Consider the following 24452-nt stretch of genomic DNA (forward strand, 5'->3'; position numbering starts at 1 on the left):
TCCACTCTTCCACAAGTGCTACACGCAGTTCTGCCAGGTCACGTGGGGGTGGGGTACAATCATCCAGTCTCTGCTTCAACTGGTCCCAGACGTGCTCTATGGGGTTCAGGTCAGGGGACATTGATGGCCATACCATATGAGGCACTCCAACTTCCTGAAGTCGAGCTGTGACAATTCTGCCACAATGTGGTGGAGCATTATCATCCATGAACAGAAAGTTTGGGGTGTGCTGGCGGAATTGGGGGATGATGATGTGTTATACTGTATGATGTCTCTGAGGTAAGAACATGCAGTGACATGCAATGGTCGTCTGGCATTCAAGCCAAAGTGGTGGGTCGGTTGCAAATGGTTTGTCTGGAAACCCTAGTACCCCTCGCATCTCGTAAACAAGCCTGCAGCTATGTGGCCGTTGCATAGCGAAGTCTGAGTGCATAGGTCCTTAGGTACTGGTCATCGTTGCGGCCTGTCAATCGTGGGGCTTCACTCCTGGGTTTGTCATGAACTCTGCCAGTAGTTCTGTGTCTTGATGCAAGTCAGCTGATGACACTTTGAGACACACCAAGTTCACGAGCAACATCTGACTGCCTGCCACCAACCCAAAAATGTCTGAAGTGAAACAAACACTGTATGTATGACACCCACTAAGTCTCTCACAATATCCCTAACCTATATATATATATATATATATATATATATATATATATATATATTAGGGATGTAACGGTATTGTAAATACCGTCGTACCGCAATAACACATTTTTTCGATAATACCGTGGTCGCATGACTCGATAAAATGACAGGTCTTCTGAGAAAAGTTTGCTTAGGCGAATGGAGCGAACGGGAGGTAGCGGGAGATTTCTTTTGTCGCTACAGATCCAGTAATGCGATTTTAAAACCTGCTTACTCCGTAATGATTAATTACTCTTTCCATCTCTTTTCCTTCCAATAGCACCTGCTATTTCTGCATTGCTGGATCTGTAGCGACAACAGACCGCATGGGCTGATGGGAATTGTAGTTCCCGCCACCTCCTGTTCGCTCCATTCGCCTGAGCAAACTTTTCCTGTCGTTTTATCGAGTCATTTGGGTTTCTCTCTGAAAAGAAACGAGAAAAGAAAAAAAATTCTGTCTCTGTCTGAATGAATGAGGTGAGTGTTCTCAAATACTCATTTAGCACATGGGCCAGCTGCAATAAATAGGCTGCGATTTTTTCATTTTTTCTGAGCTTTCAAGAATACTAATATGAAACTTTCTTTTTTACATGGTTTAATAATTTTTTGTTATTAAAATTGAAAATTTTAAGTTCCTGTTTCAAAGTTTACAGATGGATGGCTAATTTGTATGCCATTGATATGTTCAGTGTTTATGTATACTGTTTAATAAAACACTTCTGGCACTTTTTTCGAGTCTCTTCATTAGTTTTGTTTTTCCTGTAAATGATTCAATAAATACCGTACCGTGCCATTCATACTAAGGTATTACCGTACCGTCCAGTGTTGATACCATTACATCCCTAATATATATATAGAATATACATACACACACAGTGGGGCAAAAAAGTATTTAGTCAGCCACCAATTGTACAAGTTCTCCTATTTAAATAGATGAGAGAGGCCTGTAATATTCATCATAGGTATACCTCAACTATGAGAGACAAAATAGGGGGAAAAAATACAGAAAGTCACATTGTAGGATTTACTTGCAAATTATGGTGGAAATTAAGTATTTGGTCAATAACAAAGTCTTTCTTATGAAGCCACTCCTTTTTTGCCCAGGCAGTGTGTTTGGGATCATTGTCATGCTGAAAGACCCATCCATGTTTCATCTTCAATGCCCTTGCTGATGGAAGGAGGATTTTACTCAACATCTCACGATACATGACCCCATTCTTTCCTTTACACGGATCAGTCATCCTGGCCCCTTTGCAGAAAAACAGCACCAAAGCATGATGTCTCCACCCCCATGCTTTACAGTAGGTATGGTGTTCTTTGGATGCAACTCAGTATTTTTTCTCCTCTGAACACGACAAGCTGAGTTTTTACCAAAAAGTTCTATTTTGGTTTCCTCTCACCATATGACATTCTCCCAGTGTTTCTGTCATGCTCCCTCATCTGGATCATCCAAATGCTCTCTAGCAAACTTCAGATGGGCCTGCACATCTACTGGCTTAAGCAGGGGGACACGTCTGGCACTGTAGAATTTGAGTCCTTGGCGGCGCAGTGTGTTACTGATGGTAGCCTTTGTTACTTTGGTCCCAGCTTTCTGCAGGTCATTCACTAGGTCCCCCCATGTGGTTCTGGGATTTTTGCTCACAGTTCTTGTGATCTTTTTTGATCCCACGGGGAGAGATCTTGCGTGGAGCCCCAGATAGAGGGAGATTATAAGTGGTCTTGGATGTCTTCCATTTTCTAATAATTCCTTCCACAGTTGATTTCTTTACACCAAGCTGCTTACCTATTGCAGATTCAGTCTTCCCAGCCTGGTGCAGGTCTACAATTTTGTTTCTGGTGTCCTTTGACAGCTCTTTAGTCTTGGCCTTGGAGTTTGGAGTGTAACTGTTTGAGGTTGTGGACAGGTATCTTTTGTACTGATAACAGATGCCAATAAAGCAGGTTACGATTGGAGGACAGAGGAGCCTCTTAAAGAAAGTTACAGGTCTGTGAAAGACAGAAATCTTGCTTGTTTGTAGGTGACCGAATATTTTTTTTTCACCATAATTTGCAAATAAATTATTTAAAAAACCTATGATGTGATTTCTGTATTTTTTTCCTTCGTCTCTCATAGTTGCGGTATACCTATGATGACAATTACAGGCCTCTCTCATCTCAAGTGGGAGAACTTGGACAATTGGTAGATGACCAAATAAGTTTTTGGCCCACCGTGTATATATATATATATATATATATATATATATATACACACACACACACACAAAAGTACTGATTTTGGCACTGAACCAAATGTGGTTAAATTTAAGGAAAATGGACACAAAATGGAGGTTCTATTTTGATCATATAATAATAATGGATTGAACTATGGACTATATTATGCCACCTTCCAAAGAACATATACTCACAGACAGTGTGTGCATTTCCAAACAACTTTCTGGTCAGTCAGTTGCAGTTGTATGATTCCCATAATGTTGTGCTATATTGGGTGAAATATACCCACATACCCATAACTGTGATTCTATGATAGCCAGAGTAAGTCATCTTTCAGAACCATCATTGTTCCAGAAGGGGAACTTGGCAAAAACGTTCCAAAAAAAAAAAAAGATCATATGACAATGGTAATTAAAGAAGATACGCCAGCGGAGACTAAACCCTCCCACTCACCCTAAGTGCCTTTTTTTTTTTTTTTTAACATCCATGGGCATTTTTCCTTGCATAAAACTAGAAAATAACTCAAGAGTAACAACAGAAGATAGAACAGACCAGATCGACCTTTTTTTCCTTTGGTAATATTTAAAGTCAGTCTCCCGGAATCAGTCTAGAACAATCTCTAAACTAAAGGAGCAAATTCTCTGCATGTAACATCAGTTCTCAATGTTTACAATCGTTGTATTCAGCATATACACAAGTGCAGCAAAGTCAAAAGCTGTTAATTAAAGCATTTGCTGCAATTTATACTTTTATATATTTTTTGCCTAAAGGTACATACTTACAGGGCCCGTCAATTTTGAGGGGCGGGGAGGTTGGTCAAAGTTGGTTACCCCATCAAGATGGGTTTTTCTTAGCCCCACCCCCTGTGAAAATGATTTATTCAGAGAAAGACTTAACCGCGAGATGTTGTGCACGTACCAATGAGCTTTTACAAATCCTAAAATTGACATTGTTACCGTTTTTTTTAGTTTCTGGAATAGAAGAGATGGAGAATTTCCTTATCATAACATGCGTTGTATGTTCAACCATATTTGTACATTTTTTTCAACTAGTCTAATAGAAATCAGATGATGAAATTCCATAGGGTTGCATAGAATCTTTATTCAAAAGAAATTTGCACAGAACATTCACACGAAACTAATACATCACACTCAGAGAAACAACTGAAAAAAACTTTTCACAGCAGTATAAACAGCAGTCCACAGCATCCTAAAAAAAAAAAAAAGCCAAAATAGTTATTGGGAAATGATTAATTCTATCAAATGTCTTTTAACTTCAACAAAAAGCATGAAAAAACATTACAAGTTTAGAAAGTGGCTTACACTTTCAGAATACTGTTGGATAAAATATAAACTGATGTCAGTAAAAAAAAATAATAATAAAAGTCTGTTTATTAATATTTCATTACATTAAAGATTAGGACAAAACTCATTAATATGTGCTTACCTCACCACCCAGTCCCTTACAATTATATCTTAAATCCAAGTGCCCTCATGCACTCCTTGTGAGCCTCTATAAGATGTGTGCATTTTTCTTCACCTTTTTCAATTATACTGGGGAAAGAAACCAACACATTAAGCCATTTAGGTTGTGGTCAAGCATCCAAAAATCAGACACATGGAAACTTGTTAGAGCTTGGCTATCAATGCTGAAAGAAGCAAACACAATCAATAGGACTAATATTTTCTCTCAAAGTTCAAAAGACCATTAATACATTCACAGCTTACTACTTTTCTGCTATGTTCAACCTTACATGGTGACTTTAGTAAACAACAAAAACATTAAACAAGAAACTACACCACACTACAGCCACAAGAGGTACTCCTGTCATTACACTACCTGGTGAAAAAGGAACATTTAAAATTTCAACAAATGAATACTTAAAAGTATGGATGGATAATTAATATATCAGCTGTAAACATTTTTATTTAACCCTAGCTGATGTAATGATGATGCTCAGCCAAAAATTTACTCTAGACTTAAACAAATGTTGTGACCCTGCATAAGTTACTATGAGACAGGATTGTTAGGGAGAGAACGGCTGCTCAGAAATGTTATGGAATACAGGAAACTGTACTTTGTCGTCGGACTGTGACTAATGCCAGTGCCATAATGTAATGTAGTGAAATATTGATGTTAATGTGCCAACTTTTTACCACACATCTCTTGCTTTTTTAGTTTCAGGGCATGCACAGCACGGCTTCAGCGGTTTCTTCTCCTCAGCAGGTTTGGGCTCCATACTAGCAGCAGCTATGCTCGACATTGTCCTTTAAGATCAGCTGTAAAAGCAGAACAAAACTATTATTGATCTTATGTAACATAATCAATCAATAAATCAGCTTTCTCAAATTACTCATAAGGACTAATGTTGTGACATCTGCATATCATCTTATTATACCAAGGTCAACTCAGTAATACAGAGCTCATGAACACAAACGTTCCATGAATCTACTATCATTCTAACAACAAGCAAGCGGGTTAATCGATGCTTAATTAACTTTCAGGGAGCAGGCCATTTTTATTACATTTTATTAGCTAACCTCTAAAACCACACACTCTGGCTAATGACAGCTTGCTAGCAACTTATTTGAAAAAAAAGGTACACGGGCTAATACTTCCGTTTCTTACCTCCAGCAGTTACCCCCTCAAATCAGAATTGCGATTAAATTAAATAAATAAAAATAAAATAAAGAAATAACGCCACTGATAACTTACATAATCAGTAACAGCTGATATATATGGATGTCACTTTCCTTACCGAGAGGCACATGGGTTGCGTCATAAACTGCGTACTAGCATACTACCGAGCATGCTAGAATGCTCCGACAGGAGAACAGGCTTTTGCATACTACTCGGTACGCTAGTATGGACTCTGGCGTAACATGCTGTTCGGTAAAACATCCGGGGCAAAGGGTGGTATAAAACCTGCGTCAAAATAAAAGTATTTGGTTAACCTTGGTTATTTTGTGTATATTTAAAATCCTTTTTTATTTGCACAGTTATTACTACACAATGTTTCCACTTAGTCATTAATACAATTGCACGTCAAAACTGCACTGTATTTAATTTATTTTATGATTATTTATTTATTCTTTAAAAAAAAAACATACTTTTGACCTTATAAATATATTCCTGTGGTTTAGCATTGCACTAATAACTTTGGTCTGAAAGCTCTATAGTGTGCAATCACATCTAAAATCTGGCCTAGTGTTACTGTCCTTATTGCTTCACAATGTCTGGAATTTCCTACAGGATCAATAAAGTGTCAAATCATCTATTAAATGGGAGAAATCGTTTTAGTTATGAATCTGAATTTTTTTATGGGCATTTTATAGATTTATTGCTTAGTTTTATTTAAAGTTAAATGTAAAAAAAATCTTGCATTTAAAGTTATTTTGTATTTAAATGTTGCACTTAGTGTTTAAGTGATAAGACTAATGTTATAAGAGCCTATATTTAATTACTTATAAAACTTATTTAAATTGTAACATAACCTGGATTTTTTTTTTATATATTGAATTGGGATATTTATAAAATCGTGAATTGTAGAGAATCGCAATTTTTAATCAAATTGACATCTGAGTATCGTGATCATATCGTATCAGGAAGTGACTGGTGATTTCCATATCTACTATAACTACTTTTAACTGTAAATACTGACTTATAGATAGTTAAACAGCAGCTTGTCATTTCTGAAGGTTTTAGTGGAGACACGGCTCTGTACACTTCCGCCAACAACCGAAAACAGCGGCAAATTTGAAAGCTGTCTGGCTGTCGTTCGGTGCTGTTTGTGTTTCTGTGTTCACTGTATGTTTAATTATTTCGGAAATATGTAAGGTTTTGCTACACTTTAACAGAGATTATTGGCAAAATAATACGGAAAGTGTGTCCTAATCGAAGTAACGTTTAAGCAGTAAGTAACAGAAAGCTATGTAGTTTTGTTTTGCTAGCAGAGCCGCTTGTGCTAATTTAGCCGCTAACGCAGCTGGCTTACTGGGATGTGATATTGGATAAATTACTGAATGAGTTTCTGTTGCTATGTCTTTCTTTTTGTAATAGCTTTTCCGAGTCTAGGCAAAAGAATAGTTAACATGGATACGTCGACACGCTTTTTCGCCAAGTTGCGGAGTCTGGCTGTGTTCTTGGACACGGAGAGAGCCAACCTGGAACACACTGCGAGCCAAAACCTGGACCTGGACCATGGTACCTCATATCAGTTCTACTTTAGATGTTTTCTATAGACCTCAGGTCCTAAAGAAACCCCCGCCCTAGACCTTCTAACACACAGTCGAATTATTTAGATAATTGATTGAAATGCTTTTATTTATTGTACAATGTATGTTTTGCTGATTCGTTTAGATGATACAGAAAGCGGCGCAGTCAAAGCACTACATGAGCTCCATTCTGAAGTTCGACAACTCAAGGTAAGTAGCTGGTTAGAGTTTGGGCTCCTCAGGATTCTGACTGCATCTGTGAATAATATAGGCAAACAATTTTTGCAGAAACAGGTCCAAAGCCAACTGGCATCTCAGGAAGATGGGAGTAATGAGCTAAGGAGCTTCATTAAAGCCTGCATGGTGCTAAAACAGCGGACCACGGAGGACATTGAACGGATTCAGAGGCACTATGAAAAATATGGCTACAAACCACACAAAGCTGTCCTGAAGCCAGGTGTGCATTTGACACATTTTAGCATTGTCAGTATAATGGCTGTGATCTTAACCCTTTTAAGTAAAAGTCTTTTATCATTATTTTTTATATACTTACTCCTTGCATATATGTATTTTATCTTGTTTTCTAGAAGTTAATTGCAAAGGTGAGGCGGATGAAAGATTATCTGTAGATGATGAGCCAGAAGGTACTTTCTCTGAGGAGACAGCAGGAGATGAAAAGGGGCCTGTTGAAGCTCCAGAGTGTGAGACACCTGAGAAGATGCCAATTCCAGCTGTGGACCAAATGCGCACTCCACAGCTCTCGGATTTCGGCCTGTCTGCACTTCACCTGCAAACAATGCTTGGAAATTCTCAAATGTCTCAATACGTAGCTCCTGCTCCAGCTCTCACGCCTCCACCGCTTATCTTAAAAATGCACGAATTCCAGCCAAAGACACCAAAGTGCTCTCTGAGTATGGATGAGGAGGCCCTGACCCCTCGACTGGAAGACTTTGGAATCACAGAAAGCACAATGTGTTTTAATAATGATTTCACTATGGACCTGTTTCGCAAGAAACCACCAAAAGACAGGCAGACTAACAGGTAGAGCTCATAAGAAGTCTCCTAAAGATTGTCTGTATAGAATTTGAAGCAAATTATTGGTGAACACTGAATGACTCTGAAGTTGGTGAAGACTGATGTGTGTGGTGTTTTTTTTTTTTTACAAGCACAACACAAGAGATTGCTCAGAAACCACCACACAGCCTGCCTATAGCCCCATCATGTGTCACTCCTGGGAGGCTTTCTAGTGGTAAAGAGTTTCATCTTGTGCTTTTCATCTTTTTGACATGATTTTCATGAGGAGGTATTTTAGACAGCATATTTTAATTTGATGTAAACGTACTTGCATTTTTTTCATAAGAAAATGAAAAAAAAAACATTAATTTGATGTAGTTTCACCTATCAGCTCTTAACTTTGAGCTTCAAATCAATTTGCTCCTCCTCTTCTGTTGATTAGACTATTAAAAGAAAAGTAATAGTCTAAATACGATGTTTTGATAGTTTTCGTCCTTTGTTTGCTACTGTGAAAGATCAGATGGCTTAGTTTTGTTCATCCTGTATTTGATTGTTTTTGAGCATAATTTAAAAAATCGTGTAATTGTCCTATAATTATTCCTATTTTTGGTTGGACAGACAGTATGGAGTCACCAGAGGTGCCTGTGTTTTCTACTCTGGATATAAAGATAAACAGACATCTCGGTCAGTCGTGTTCTCTGCGAGACGGAGTGTGTGATTCAGAGTCCCCCTCACAGCAGAGTGCTGCCAATACTACACCTGAACTCCCTAAATTTGAGACACCTTACATCAATAAGCTCATCAGTGCCAGAAAGGTGCCATTGCTTTAAAGATTTGGTACCTGACTTTGGATGAACTTGTTTGTGTTTATATTTTTATATTAAGTGTTATGGAAATATATATCATACAGATATTAAATCGTCTGACCCCTGTATCTTTCAGGAAACTAAACAAAATGAAGGGTGGTGTTTCAAAGGCTCACTAAAGAGCACATCCAGCCAGGCTGAAGGCCCATCTGTGATAGTTTCATCTCATGAGATGCCACAAATGCCAGTCAGCCTCTCTCAGATGGAGGACACTACACCTGAAATGCCAAGATTGCAGTCATATTTTGGCAGCACTTTACCTTGTGTAAGTACATACCCATCTTTTTATAAGTTATTGCCTTAGCATTATTGAAGCGTAAGATCAGGAGATTCTGATGTACCCCATGACTGGTTTCTGACTTTATTGTGTAAAGCTAGGAACAGCTAATCAGTCAGCAGTGACTGAGCCTGCAGGTCCTCTGCAGCAGGCTGATGAACACACTCAGGATTGGTGTCTGACCACACCGCGTATCCGCATGGACTTTGATGTTGATCCATGTACACCTGAGATGCCAGATTTGAGCTCCGTCACACAAGATATCATTAAAGTAAGCTTGTACCATATAAATTTTCTACAAATATAAAATTACTTTTTACCATATTAATAGGTTAAATGCAAATTGTTTTTTAAAAAACAAATCACATGATTCAAATAAATAAAGAAAAAAATCTGAAGACAACTGGATAATACTAAAATATTTAATATCATGTATGCAATTAATTTTAAAATTGTTCATGGCTAGATTTATGCAAATTAACATATAGGTAAGAAACTTAAAATTGACTGAACTTGCCTATATTATGACCTATAATAATTCTTATTCAATTTTGTAGCTTGTGGCTCAGGCTAACAATAAACAACCCACCACTACAGCAGTACACACAAGCTCAAAGGCCAGATTGAATACACTGCCCCCTGGGAAGGAGAACAGGTAGGACTGTAAAATCAGACCTTTTTTTGTAAACTTGCAACCTTCTGATCATTAGCTATTCTTCCTGATTTTATACTCTTTAATTCAATTGAGAGAATATACTTAATTTCTTCTGATCACTGGTCTGTCTGCTTAATTTTGTGAATATATGTAAACTGAGATGACCTACTTAACTCTCCTTCTGCTTGAACTGTCATGACAGAACTCAGAGTGTTGCTCAAATATCTGAAAAAGAGTTTCATGGGCTGCCCTCTTACATGAAACAGATCCCCCTCATCAGTCTCAACCTGGCACTCAACAAAATCAGCCAAGTACTCGAGAAGCGGCGCACAGGTCAGTTTACACACTCGGCCTTTCATCTACCACTGCTATGGGCTGTCAAGAACTATTAGTTTAAATCTATGGCAATGTATTAAATATTTTAAATGCATCTTGTCTTCTAGATGGTGAGACAAACTCTGAAGAATTTCGTATGGAAGATCTGAGAACGGTACTGGACGTGGGACCTCAGGCTACCCTGTACATTTTGTGTCTTGTTGAGCTGAAAAGATTGGAAAACATGCATGGATTTGGAAGTTTTAGGATTGTAACCAAAGCATAAAAATACCTTTACAGTTGCTAGGAAGTTCACACAGATTTGGGTTTGTACTGGCAACATGCTTTGACACGTAAATAGAATCTGATGCAGAATTCTGATGTTTTCAATGACACCCCACTAAGTGTTTTTCTGCTTCAGTACCAAATGTAGTTATTACTGACATACTATGTAGTTTATTGTGCTTATAATAAAATGTTTTATATCCAAATTTAATATCTATATAGATTTCACTTCTGTTAACTTATAAACTCCCCAGCCACAAAAAAAATTTACACACTCTAATATTTGTTGGACAGCAATTTGCTTTCATTAGGCTGTAGCATCGTTTCAATACGCTTATATGATGTATAACATTTATTTCACATTATTTTCTATCCAAAATATTGTATTGATGAAGGGAGTGTTGGATTGCTGTGTGAAACTTTTCAGCACATCCCAGAGATTCTCAGTGGGGTTAATATCTACACTCTGTGATGGCTAATTCATGTGTGAAAATGTCTCATACAACATTTTTAGAAATTAATAAAAAATAATTTAATAACCAATTTATAGCTACCAATCATAATAAGAAGTGCCACTATGCAGGACAAATGTAGAGTGCACTCTATAGTCACTGAACTTTATTATTAATAGTAGTATTTTTTAATCCATTGCATCTGGGCAAGACTTAAATGACGTTTTAAACACCTGTTGTCTATTTTTAATCTTGAGTACCTTTGAAACACTACACAAATTAGTAATACCCAGACAGCGATGCTTGCCGTTCCCCTGTGTGTATTATCTGTGTCAGGGGCTTGAAAGGAGATTTTACAGACTGGGATAGGTTTGAGGCCCCCTGCAACCCTCTATACGGGATTAAGAGGTGTAGACAGGGAGTAAGTAATGAACCAGTAATAATACTCTAAATGGCAAATAATAAATGCCTATATAATACAAATGGTGTCTTTAGACCAAATCAAATAATTAATCTTGGGAATCCTATTAAAGATTATACCAATCTGATATGGAACTATAAATTCTTTATTCATAATTACTCCAAAGATTAATCTTAGCTGCTACATATTTTGCTGTATGAATGCCATTTTGTGGCCAGTGAGTAAAAGGGCAAAGTCACATTGTACTGTAACTAATTAATGTGAGTAAATTTGCAGCATCTTGCTTTAAATTTATAATGGGAATTTCAACAATATATTAAGACCAAGCGAATAAAGATTTGTATGAAAAAAAAGGATTTATTCAGCAAAACAATATCCATGGTAGTAAATGAAGGTACTAACATCTTAAAAGTTGAGTAAATCAGGTACAAAAAAAAATGAAGCATGTAAAAGAAAACAAACATGCAAAAACAAAAAGCCATGAGCTGCAGAAGATCAGTATGGTCTCATGCGCCCTTGTATCGGAGGGGCGCGGTTTGGAGGTGTGATGGCTATGTCCAGGTAATCCCCGATCTGGAAGCGCTGAGACTGCAGGGTCATTGAATCATCTGCCCCCTTTCGACCTGACACTGTGTTACCAATCTCCTTAACTCTACGGAGGGGGGGGAGAACATGCATGAGATGATCAAGGACAAGTGATCAGACATGTACGCTTTCATTGTCAATAGCAGATCATTTACCTGTACACCTGCCGTTTTGGATCTGGGTATACAATGGCAAAGGCAAAATGTGTGCCTTTCTTTCGAGCCTCTGGATAAACCTCTTTCACCAGGCTGGTAAGTTCTTTAAGAGTGGCGTCCATCCTGTCATATAAAAATAACATTTAATGCCAGTTCAGACAGTATGGATTTAATATCAATATTTTATAGTGATTTTAACAAAAGGTCACTGTTGCAAAAGCAGCTTTACGGAATCAAAAGAAAATTTAGGAGATAAATGAGCATAAGATGTGTAAGAAAATATGTATAAATCAAAATAATCATGATGCCCTGAGCTGTATGTTGGGGGAAAAGATGTTGTGGTGCTATATCGTAATTTGAACTTATATCTTGTTAAATTGTTAATCTAGTATTTTTGCATAAATGTAAAATGAAATGAAACTGATTATGCAACTAGTTGGTTTACAAGCTGATAAAAAAAGTGAAAGGTTACAAGGAACTTTCATCCTTTGCCTAATGTTACTGGTGTTTCAGAAAAAAGTGAACTTCGTGCGTGCCTTCTTACTTGGGGCACTCACTGCTGCCACCCCTCCCCCATGCAAACTCTCAAACACTAAAAGAAAATTAACTTTCACTTCAAGGCTAAGAGCACATCTGCATCACTTTAACACTTAAACCTTGGATTGTGAGCATAATTCATTCTAGAAGTGTGCTTGCATATCAAATCACTTGTTAATCAATGTGAATTTCCCCCATAAGCAATAATGGAAAGTCTGATCATTTGTCCCACAACCCAAAGATACTTCTTCTTTGTCTTTCGGCTGTTTCCTTTCAGGAGTCGCGACAGCGAATCATCTGCCTCCATCTAACCCTATCCTCTGCATCCTCTTCTCTCACACCAACTAACTTCATGTCCTCTCTCACTGCATCCATAAATCTCCTCTTAGGTCTTCCTCTAGACCTCCTGCCTGGCAGTTCCAACCTCAGCATCCTTCTACCGATATATTCACCATCTCTCCTCTGAACATGCCCAAACCACCTCAATCTGGCCTCTCTGACTTTATCTCCAAAACATCTAACGTGGGTTGTCCCTCTGATACACTCATTCTTGATCCTATCCATCCTTGTCACTCCCAAAGAGAACCTCAACATCTTCAGCTCTGCTACCTCCAACTCTGCCTCCTGTCTTTTCTTCAGCGCCACTGTCTCTAAGCCGTAGAGCATCGCTGGTCTCACCACTGTCCTGTACACCTTTCCTTTCATTTTCGCTGATACTCTTTTATCGCACAACACACCTGACACTTTTCTCCACCCATTCCAACCTGCCTGTACCCGCCTCTTCACCTCCTTTCCACACTCTCCGTTGCTCTGGACTGTTGACCCCAAGTACTTAAAATCCTGCACCTTCTTTACCTCTGCTCCCTGTAGCCTCACTGATCCTCCTGGGTCCCATTCATTCACACACATGTATTCCGTCTTGCTGCGGCTAACCTTCATTCCTCTGCTTTCCAGAGCATACCTCTCCAAATTTTCCTCCACCTGTTCCCTGCTCTCGCTACAGAGCACAATGTCATCTGCAAACATCATAGTCCATGGGGACTCCTGTCTTACCTCATCTGTCATCCTGTCCATCACCAGAGCAAACAAAAAGGGGCTTAGAGCCGATCCTTGATGCAGACCCACCTCCACCTTAAACTCTTCTGTCACACCTACAGCACATCTTACCACTGTCTTACAGCTCTCATACATGTCCTGCACCACTCTAACATACTTCTCTGCCAACCCAAAGATATTTAAAAATTATTAATACAAAATATAAAGTGAAAATAAAACAAATTAACGTGCACTTTACCTTTATAATAAACGCTTTATAATAAATGTACGCACAAATGTCGACTACACGCACACTGAGAAGGAGCATTAGAGACCTTTACCAATAATCCCACTGCATGCGAGAGAGAGAGAGAAGAACAATTGAACCGGTTGTGATCACGCAATGCTTGGCAAACAAAGCGCATGCATACTACCCATTAGGGCTGCAACTAACTATTTTTATTTTAAAAAAAACCTAAATCAGGGTATTATTTATGTATAAAAAATAAACTTTTAAAAAATGCAAAAGCCACATATAGAGTTTAATAATCTTTAAATTCAGGTTACCGTCTTCTTAGAGGCGTTTAGTGTAAATTGCTATCAAACCTTGGAGGACTCGGGGCGTGCGCTTTTTCCTGCAGACACTTCTGTAACCTCCATTGCGTGAGCGGCTCTGTATCTGTGTGTATTTGTGTCCTCAGTGACGGGAGCAGCCCAACTAATCGATAACGGCATTCGTTGACAACGAATTTCATTATCGAAATTATTGATTTTATCGATTAGCTGTTGCAGCCCTACTACCCATATCTATATCTTGTCTCTATAACAAGATCCCGCTCAATCATTAAATTTAAATCTATTTTAAGTTACTCGCAATCCAAGGTTCCGCTGTATTGCTAATATTTTTGAGTGGCTGGAACAGATTATGTGCATTTGCATTATTTCCTATGGGAAGATCTGTTTTGCAATACGTCTCAGAAGCTTTAAAATCTTGCCCCTGAGACGTCTTAAATTTGTATCCCGAGGTAGCACTATATATTAAACTGACTTACAGAAAAACAACGTAACTGATCAGCCAATATTCTTACACACTCACTATAACTATACTGCTGTGTCCTCTATAAGGGGTCACGAGGGGCATGGTGTCTATACCAGAAGACTGGGGGCACAAGGCGGGGTATAACCTGGACAAGGTGCCAATCCTTCACAGGGCGCACACACAAAGACGCTCTTTTACACACTACAGGCAATTTGGGAACGGCAATTAGCCCAATCTCTATGTCTTTGGACTGTGGGAGGAAATCCATCCAAGAACGAGGAGAACATGCAAACTCCACGCAAATATGTGTCAATCAAACCCCGACTCTGGAGGTGCAAAGCGACAGTGCTAACCTCTACGCCACCGTGATGCCTACATTAGTCTTACTGGTATTTGGGCATTTAGACCTAATATCCATCAATAGATTGAAATAACGTCTTATTGAGTGGAAAATCATGAGTTTTAGTGGACGACTGTAAAATAGAGGCAGATTTGGAAAAGCTGATCAAAGTAAATTTCATTAGAAAGTAGGCTTTATTACCAGAAGTAAGTGTTACATTACCAGGTGTAAATCTGAAGCTCGCTCGATGGCACATTTCCTCGGGCAAACTCGTCCATTCGATGGTGTCTTCCGTTATTAGTCGTAAAAACTCGCAGCAGCAGCGGACATGTCTGCAACAACAACATAACACATAAACAAACAAGCAAGCAAGCAAACAAACAAACACAAAACAATCAGACACTATAACTCTCTGATCTACGTCTAAGAACACATGGATCCACAATCACTCCAATGGGGAAATCATTTTGAAACGATTTATAACCCTAAACCAAATTTAAAATTACTCAGAGACGTACATTATTGATGAGAACCGTAACACTCCGATATATTTCCCGAGGCGTGTGCCTGTGTTAGCGCGTTAGCCGACTTTGCTACTAACGTGCAAACAAGCCCTTGTCGATAGCATGTCTGGCTAACAAGCTAATTCAAAATCAGAAGTATTTCCTCATATTACCTTTTCTCTATCAACAGGCTTCTCTGGTTCCTTCTTGATCTCCTCTTGTGTTACTCTGGATTCCACAGCCATATCGAACTTCTTTCGTCTACAAAATTAATAAAAGACTTAATGGCGTCCAAGCTTGATATCTTCACCGCTGAGCACGGGGCGCTTGATGATGACATCAGAGAGCTGAACATCGCTTGATGATGATGACGTCAGAGAGTCTTCTGACCAATCAGCGTTCAGCAGATGAGGGCGCTCGCTGACGTCTGCAGTATCTGCGCGTTACAGTGGCTGCGTTTGAAACGGATGCCTAGTGGACATGGAGTGCACTACAACTCAGACGGAAGAAAACTTTCACTCCGTACTGTATGTAGTGCACTATGTAGGGAATAAGGTGATGTTAGACATTTCGCCCACAGTGGTACCCCTACCGACATTTTGGGAGTCAGAATATAAATATTCCGACTGTAAGCCTAGATGTTTTGGTGTTTTTGCTCGGGTTAATATGGTTCACACGTGCGTGGTGGCAGGATGTCGGAACCGGAGGACTCCCGGAACCGCGTTATCCTTCTACAGATTTCCGCGCGATCCGGAGAGGAAGCAGCGATGGATTGCCGCCGTGAACCGTGAGGGCTGGGTGCCAAACGAGGGCAGCAGACTCTGCAGTAACCACTTCATTTCAGGTAAGAAAAGTTGCCTCATATATGCTCAAACCACAGGTGCTCGGTCATGCGTCATGTCATAACTGTTCCCTTATAATTAAATCCACGTGACGAGGAAAGGAACGCCTTCTTAGCGCATGTGTGTATACCAGGGTGAGTCACAAATGATCCGCTCTCTGCCGGGAGAATTGATTGTAATTTATTTACATACACTTTGTCTATCTGTAAAGAAGCTTTCAACATCCCCCAGTAAAAAAATTTAGACTGAGCTGCAAGCCATAAATGCACTGACTTTACTTGTTCATCAGAAGTGAATCTTCATAGAGCTTCTTTTTAAAGGTGAAAGTCTGATGAGGCAAGATCGGGACTATAAGGAGGAGGCTTTAACACCTCAAAAGCAAGTTATTGCTAAGTTATTTTGAGTGTCGACAGGATGGGCAGAAGTGTCCTTCTTGATGCAAATTTCCTTAAACTTCTCCATACATTCATACACTCTTATTCGCAACAAAACACTTTCTCTGTATTGCACATTAATCCACACTGTCTTTAAAAAATAACAGCATCAAGTATGTCATCAGACCACAAAAAAACAAATCAAAGCACACTGCTCTTCTTTGTGGGGCATCCATTTCTGCTCGCGCTACAGTCACAAATAAACTGATGTGCTGTAACATGTATACTCAGCAAAAAAAGGAACGTCCCTTTTTCAGGTCTGTATATTTCAACAATAATGTTGTAAAAATCCAAATAACTTTACAGATCTTTATTGTAAAGGGTTTAAACGATGTTTTCTATGCATGTTCAATTAACCATAATCAATTAATTAACATGCACCTGTGGAATGGTCGTTAAGACCTTAACAGCTTACAGAAAGTAGGCATTTAAGGTCACAGTTCTAAAAACGCAGGACACTAAAGAGACTTGTCTACCGACTGTGAAAAAAACCCCAAAGAAAGATGCCCAGGGTCCCTGCTCATCTGCGTGAACGTGCATTAGGCATGCTGCAGGGAGGCATGAGGACTGCTGATGTGGCTAGGGCAATAAATTGCCATGTCCGCACTGTGAGACGCCTAAGACAGCGCTACAGGGAGACAGGAAGGACAGCTGATCATCCTCGCAGTGAAAGACCACGTGTAACAACACCTGCACAGGATCGGTACATCCGAATATCACACCTGCGTGACAGGTACAGGATGGCCACAACAACTGCCTTCAAGCAGCTGGTGGCCACACCAGATACTGACTGGTACTTTTGATTTTGAGCCTCCCTTCATTCAGGGACACATTGTGAAACATTTTTAGTTTATGTCTTATGGTGTTGACTCTTTTAGTGTTAATTCAAATATTTACACATTAAGTTTACTGAAAGTAAAAACAGTTGAAAGTCAGAGGACGTTTCTTTTTTTGCTGAGTATATACACCTCCACAGCAGTGACTGGGGAGACAGTTGCCTTGACCCAAAAGAGCTGATAGAACATAAGTTTTAATATAATTGGAGTGTGAATAATTTTTGACTCCCCCTCGTATATTTATTTTCTTCGAGCATTCTTACAATTTTCTTGTTTTCACTACAGGTAAACAAGAGAAGAATCCCAGATCTCCAGACTACGTCCCTTCGGTCTTCACCTCTGCTCCTCTATCCCCAAACGCTAAAGAAGCAAATCCATTTGAGCCATATGACAAACAAGAAGCACAAGTCGAGGCTGCAAATGCCTTACTTTTCCTACAAGGTCAGGGACGTTTTAATGAAGGCCATAGCCATGAACAGTGTCAAGGTGAACCAGAAAGCACATCCTCTTGTCTGTACAGTGACGATGAAAGAAAGGAAGAAGGTGAAGGGACCGAAGAGACTCTGTCAGAAAGTGAAAACGAGGGCAAAGAAGAAGAACCACCTGGAAACAGTTTTACAACGTCTGTCATTTATGAGGCCAAAGTGAATGCCCTCAAGAAAGAGAATATGAAACTGAAAGAGTCCTTAGAGAAGATGTCTCTCACTGAAGCCTCTTTTAAGAATGATCCAGAAAAGGTTTTGTTCTACACAGGATTACCCAACTATTTTGTCTTCGAGACAGTCATGTGGCTTCTTGTGCCTCATATGAAAGAGGACAAAAATGCAAAGCTTTCAAAGTTCCAGCAATTACTTTTGACTTTAATGAGACTCAGGCTTGATCTGAGGAATCAAGACTTGGCTTACCGTTTTGGAGTTAAAGTTTCCACAGTAACGAGGACGGTTCATCAAATCATCAACATAATGTTTACCACGCTGGTGCCCACTGCTGTATTCTGGCCATCTAGAGTGGAACTCCGAAAAAACCTGCCAGACGCCGTGAAGTGTACGCATCCAGACTGTGCTGTGATAATCGACTGCTTTACAGTATCCCTTGAAAAAGCAGTCAGTATAGATGCACATCGTCATGGTGCAAGAGCAACGAGAGATCTGAGCACTCCGTCAGCACAGTCTGCTTTTGTCAGCGAGCTCAAATACGTTATTGGTGTTGCCCCCCAGGGGGCAGTTATGTTCGTCTCCAGAGGAGCACCTGGCAACATTAGTGATAAGACTCTGGTTGAGAGCTGCGGTCTCCTTCACAAGCTCCTGCCTGGTGATGTGGTTCTGGCTGAACAGGATTTTGACATTAAGGACTTGGTCGGGGTTCACAGAGCTGAGCTCACAGTCACTAACAGTGAACTTCATGACATAAGCCAGAGTAACACGGACACAAAAGCAGAGGCGTCACAGTCTGCTACAGAGAAAATTAATGTGTGTAGGCATGTGGAGCGGGTGATACAAATGGTCAAAAAAAGATATTCTATGCTGTCCGGTCCAGTAGAGAGCGCTTTTACTGTTGTAGATCGTAGCACCAATGTGACCACTTTTGACAAGATGGTACAGGTTGCATGTGCCTTAAATAACCTGTGTATTTCTGCTGTTCCACTTGACTGAATTACACCCTATAATATTGAAAATATCAAGAGGATACACATTGTTCCTCAAAGGATCACAATTAACAGACATTTTATGCCTATGGTAACACATATTGTAGCTGTGTCAGTTGTTTCCGTTTATACTGAGCCTCTAGATATTAGCGAGGGTGAAGGCTGCACAATGCATGTTAAGCCTAACTTGTCATCTCTCTAAACCTAAACCTATCTAACTCTAAACCTTTAGCAGCTGGTGCTTGTATCACGGTGAAAATATTTAGCTTTCTAACTAGAACTTGTCCTAGAGTTAGTGTGAACAAAGTGCACCTAAGGTTAAATCCAGTCACTTAGTTTGTACTTATTCATATGTTATTTATCTATGAAATATATGCAACTTGCTGCTTACAAGGAATTTTTTTTTTTTAGTACTGTTTAAGTTTAATCATTCCAAGGACCCAAACTGTATAATCCTGAGCTGAGTTCAGGCCCTATGAGTGAAATTTTTCAGGATCACTGACAGAATCATTCCTCATGTGTCGTTTGATTTTAGACATATAATATGAATGTTTAGAGAACTTCTTTGTTGAAAATGCATCTCCCCATACCCTTAGAGCAGGCTCTATGGCCAGGATAGCTGTACTCATGTACTAGTGCCTTAGTCCAGTGGTTCTCAAAGTCAGGTCTGGTTTGTTTAGAGTGGCAGAAATCGCAATTCACACACCCCACAATGCTATTACAGTCTTCTTATATAGGTTTAAGTCTTGTGTAGGTAACTGGCTTTACTCCAAATATCAGCAACTGAAAGACTCTTATGTTGAGTTAGACCTAATTTGGCCTCGCCTTGCAAAGTTAAGGAATCAAACATGTGTCGAGGAATTTATTTTAAAGCTAAAAGGGACCCCACTGCAAAAATGTTTTTTTTTCGTGTGATATCTATGATGCCATTCTGTTTCAGCACCAAATTAGCAGGGAACAAAAAAGTTAATGCTGCATAGTAAATTATTATTTGTACTGTTAATTGTTCTATAAGCATTATTAGAAATCTCTAAGCAATTTTATAGTGTCTAAGCTTTATGCATTAGCATACCTGTATGACATTCGGAGCCCTTGAGCTGTATTAGCTGCACATTATTAGAATTGCCTGGTGTTCTGACATGGCTAAGCTCCATCTTTGCATTTTCCTCTGTTTGTATGACTGCCTAAAAAAATAAATGGTGAACATTTTGTCTGGATAAATGGCTTTGTCTGGCTTTTATAAGTCAAAACATTACCATTAATTACCAATTATACATACTACGCTCATAAGTTTGGGATTTCTTTGTTTTGTTTTTTGTTTTGTTTTTTGATTAATTTTTTAAGTTCTATAACAAGGTCAGGTTATAGTACTGGGGATTTCTACTGGGGATCTCGATTAAAACTATAAAATAACACATATGGAATTAGGTAATTACATAACAACAAGAAAAACAGTCAGATGTTATTTTAAAACACAGAGGTCAGCCTTTCTGGAATAGTTCTTGCAAGAACAGTATTGTCAAGTGCATTTTCAAAACCCATGAAGCACCATAATGAAACTGGCTCGCATGAAGACCAAAACTTACCTCTGCTGCAGGGAAGTTAGTTTAAAATTACCAGCTTCAAAAATCACCAGTTAACCAAGCAACTCTGAGCCGTTATGAAGACATTACAGATCATGAGTAGCAGATGGTAGCATATTAAATTACCAGTTCAAAGAAGATTTTTGCATATTTCGAATGCCTTTAGCATTGCTTTACAATATAGAACATAGTAGAAATCAGGAACGACCATGGACTTAAAAAGTGATCCCAAACTTTTGAGCAGTAATGTACAGTACCAGTAAACTGGTGACATGATCATGGGCACCCAAGCCTCATTTATCAAAGAAGTCCAAAGGTTAGTCTGTCTAGTCTGACCCACATATAGTTTAGTGTAGCACAAATTGCTGTAAAAAGTTAATCCTGGCTATAATAGAAAAGCATCAGAACAGTCAGTGCATCACAGCCTGTCACATACGGGGCTTAACAGGCAGAGTTCAAGGTTGCTGATTTGGAATCCAGATTCCCCAAATCTCAGTCCGATTAAGCATTTATGGGATTTGCTGAACAAACAAATCTAATCCATGGAGGCCCCACCTTGTAATTTATAGCAACAGAGAGTCATGCCCCGAGTAGTTAAAGTTGTTTTGGTCACACAAGGGGAACCTATACAATATTAGCCATAATGTTTTAAGGTTTAAGTGATTCGTTTATGGGTTTGTAGCTTAGGGATTTTTACACAAATACTGTAATACCAGGAATTGCATTAAGAACTGAAAACAAACAAAAAGGTTCATTACATTGACAGAAAAGTCAATGTTCAAGAGCTTGGTTATAAAATATTCATCAGATGTTGCAAACACACTTTTTGTGGTCAGATTTTTTTATCCCATCTACAGAAGCAGAAGCTTGGATGATCCATTTGTTGTAACACGGATCAGCAGGTTTTACACAACCTTATGGAGTCTGTGTAAGCGTGAGTGCATCCTGTTGCTAAAACAAAAAGTGGACAATAAATATTTTTAAGATTACACTTTTTTACAAATTGTTGCTGATCATTGTTGCTTCACCTTATCCTGCTTAACCTTCAACAGATATACATTATGTACAGTAACTGCTCTCCCCTAATAAAAAATTCTGCACATTAAATACACAATGTAAATATAACTTCTGTAAATACACCTACCAAGAAACATTATGTTAAGCCAGTGTCTATAAGGGACATTTCTAGTTCCCAAAGTAAACGAATCACCCTCATACAATCATTGACCAATTATCTTAAGTGTTCTTATATGATTTTTCAGGATGTTAGAATAGTAATAATATATGCAATGTCACTGTCAAATTCACAGAACCCATAGTTAACACATTTTTTTTCCTATTTCATTAACTTATTTGACATAAATGCAACTGTCTAAACACAAATTAAAAAAATTTAATTTGTCTCACTTATTGTAGTGTAGATCTAGTTATAAAGTAGCCCAGAGAAAAACAGTCAGACATCAGTCAATAATTATGAAAAAGTATGATTGTTTTACTGCTGATAATGTATTTTAATATCTTGAGTTTAATAATACATTTATTTAAACAAACCTATTAGAAATTATTTATAATTTTAATACTTCATAAGATTTTCCTTGGTTGTGGTCAGTGTAGATAAATCTTAAATATAATCTTTTAGCCTGAATTTCTTCCATTTCTCTTTTGGAAGATTTAAAATGTTATAATCTTAGTTTTTAGACAAAAAAAAAGGCATTACCCGACTGCCACACAATTAGTGTATATGTTATTTGAAGAGGCACTTAATTCCCATGTTTTTAAAATAGAATGATTTAAATATCTACCAAAAAAAATTGAAATAGTCAAATTACTGACCTACTTTAAGCAAAGAAAACACCCCAAAATTACTGGAATTTGGTTAAACACTGTCCAGCACATTATTACAACCTGGAAGGATAGTGCTGAACTGTCAACATCCCAGAATAAAATTCCACAGTTGGAGATCACTAAACACTTGGTGATGTATCATTAAAAATATAAATAAATAAAAATGAATAAATAACACTCATGTTTTTTTTTAGTTTTGCACAGGAGGAGCAGACGGGAGGAAAAGATCTTACAGAATTGGGTAAAAAACAGCTGTGGTCCATAAGAAAACCACTTGTTAGAGAGATTAAGCAAAAAAAAAAACTTCAGTTTGTTTAAGAGAATAAACAGACTTTGGAGCAATAAAAAAAGATCATGTGGTCTGATGTGTCCAGATTGACCGTATTGCAGAGTATGTCATAACGACATGAAGCTTGTGAAGCAATGCACTTATCATGCATAGTGGCCACTGCCACTACCAAATGCTTAAATGTCTAGGTTAAGCAATGCTATGTGACAATAAAATGAAGTCAGCCTACTGTTTGAATGTACTAAATTACCAGGTTATTCAATAAAAAAATTTTCTTTTCTTCCATGATCGTGTGAGCATATTCTGTGACTTAAATTAAGTGTTTTTATAAGAGTGGTTTTGAGAGCACGAGCAATAATCAAAGTTAAAATTGGTACAATGATATAGTAGAATACTGCAATTTCTGGCCTGGGCAGTGTAATATTTGAGGAGGAAAAGCAGCTGACCCTGCGTAGAAACGGAAGGTAAGCAAGCAAAGAGTAACAGATTCTACTAAGACGAGTTTTAAAGTAGGCTCAATTTGTGTCTCTGTGTGCATGGAGTTTGCATGGTGCATGGTGGGTTTCCTCCAGGTACTCCGGTTTTCTCCCACAGTCCAAAGACCTGCAGATTAGGCTAATTGGCGTTCCCAAATTGCCCATAGTGTGTGAGTGCGTGATGGATTGGCACCCAATCCAAACAGTCCAGGGTGTATCCGGTCTCATGCCCTACTGTAAGTCTCCTGGGATGGCCTTCAGGTCCCAGCAACCCTGAATACAGGATAAAAGCGGTATAGATGATGAGTGAGTGAGTGAGTTTCGAAGTGGCACCAAACATCCATCAATCAATTCATCATCTATAGCACTTATCCTCCATAGGGGACCTGTAGCCTATCCCAGGGAACTTAGAGCACAAGGCAGGGTACAACCTGGATTTATGTAAAGTCCATAATTTAGAAACCCCAATAACCCAGAGACCAGAGACTCCCTACACTGGATCTGTAAGATGACCGTGCTAACCACTAAGCCACATCAGCATCAGATACGTTTTAATCAAGTAGATTTGACATACTATGGAACAGCAATTTGAAAGATTGTGATGAGGTGATTTATTTTACAAATTTTGCACAATTTTGCATTAATTGATTTGGGAATGCACATGGTATTATGCAAATACTATAAATCCTCCATATTTTTAAGCCAAAAATGGTTTTATACAACTGTATGTACAATATGAAAAAATTGTATGAATAATACTATGCAAACATCTTGAGCCACTACTCATTCCTTCATATTTTGCTTCAATAATCTGTTTTGTTTTTAGGATTTTCTTTTTGGCTCTCATTTTTAGTCTACTTCCTATACCTGACCAGATTCATATTTTTTGTTTGTGTGTTTATTAAGCCACACAGTAACCTACAAATTAC

General features: G+C 38.6%; 4 protein-coding genes across 9 annotated transcripts; 2 read left to right on the top strand and 2 right to left on the bottom strand.

Annotated features, from left to right (window-relative positions):
* Positions 1 to 3961: 3961 nt before the first annotated feature.
* Positions 3962 to 5751, bottom strand: LOC128524437 (cytochrome c oxidase copper chaperone). 3 transcript variants are annotated; one of them, XM_053497009.1, is made up of 4 exons: positions 5596 to 5751; positions 5037 to 5159; positions 4327 to 4433; positions 3962 to 4089 (listed from the first exon to the last, which is right to left on the bottom strand). In XM_053497009.1, exons 2-3 carry the CDS (start codon positions 5141 to 5143, stop codon positions 4349 to 4351), a joined length of 192 nt encoding a protein of 63 aa, XP_053352984.1. In that variant the 5' UTR covers positions 5144 to 5159; positions 5596 to 5751; the 3' UTR covers positions 3962 to 4089; positions 4327 to 4348. The 3 variants fall into 3 exon arrangements, with proteins under 3 accessions (XP_053352984.1, XP_053352986.1, XP_053352985.1); XM_053497011.1 differs by having other exon boundaries at positions 5639 to 5740; XM_053497010.1 differs by having other exon boundaries at positions 5509 to 5724.
* Positions 5752 to 6605: 854 nt separating this feature from the next.
* ska3 (spindle and kinetochore associated complex subunit 3) lies at positions 6606 to 10717 on the top strand. Of its 4 annotated transcripts, none has more exons than XM_053497318.1 (12): positions 6606 to 6793; positions 6940 to 7083; positions 7240 to 7304; positions 7383 to 7551; positions 7682 to 8135; positions 8261 to 8343; positions 8727 to 8923; positions 9051 to 9239; positions 9349 to 9522; positions 9809 to 9906; positions 10109 to 10239; positions 10350 to 10717. In XM_053497318.1, the coding sequence occupies exons 2-12, from the start codon at positions 6972 to 6974 to the stop codon at positions 10505 to 10507; spliced, it is 1830 nt and encodes a 609-aa protein (XP_053353293.1). In that variant the 5' UTR covers positions 6606 to 6793; positions 6940 to 6971; the 3' UTR covers positions 10508 to 10717. The 4 variants fall into 4 exon arrangements, with proteins under 4 accessions (XP_053353293.1, XP_053353294.1, XP_053353292.1 ...); XM_053497319.1 differs by having other exon boundaries at positions 6626 to 6687; XM_053497317.1 differs by lacking the exon at positions 6606 to 6793 and having other exon boundaries at positions 6805 to 7083; positions 7697 to 8135.
* Positions 10718 to 11839: 1122 nt separating this feature from the next.
* sap18 (Sin3A-associated protein) lies at positions 11840 to 15921 on the bottom strand. Its single transcript, XM_053497320.1, has 4 exons — positions 15747 to 15921; positions 15293 to 15402; positions 12120 to 12242; positions 11840 to 12031 (listed from the first exon to the last, which is right to left on the bottom strand). Exons 1-4 carry the CDS (start codon positions 15816 to 15818, stop codon positions 11875 to 11877), a joined length of 462 nt encoding a protein of 153 aa, XP_053353295.1. The 5' UTR covers positions 15819 to 15921; the 3' UTR covers positions 11840 to 11874.
* A 250-nt stretch (positions 15922 to 16171) lies between these two features.
* Positions 16172 to 19763, top strand: LOC128524473 (uncharacterized). Its single transcript, XM_053497048.1, has 2 exons — positions 16172 to 16417; positions 17971 to 19763. The coding sequence occupies exons 1-2, from the start codon at positions 16240 to 16242 to the stop codon at positions 19335 to 19337; spliced, it is 1545 nt and encodes a 514-aa protein (XP_053353023.1). The 5' UTR covers positions 16172 to 16239; the 3' UTR covers positions 19338 to 19763.
* Positions 19764 to 24452: the final 4689 nt, after the last annotated feature.

This window comes from Clarias gariepinus, chromosome 5 (genome assembly GCF_024256425.1).
Source record: "Clarias gariepinus isolate MV-2021 ecotype Netherlands chromosome 5, CGAR_prim_01v2, whole genome shotgun sequence".
NCBI classification, from domain to species: Eukaryota; Metazoa; Chordata; class Actinopteri; order Siluriformes; family Clariidae; genus Clarias; species Clarias gariepinus.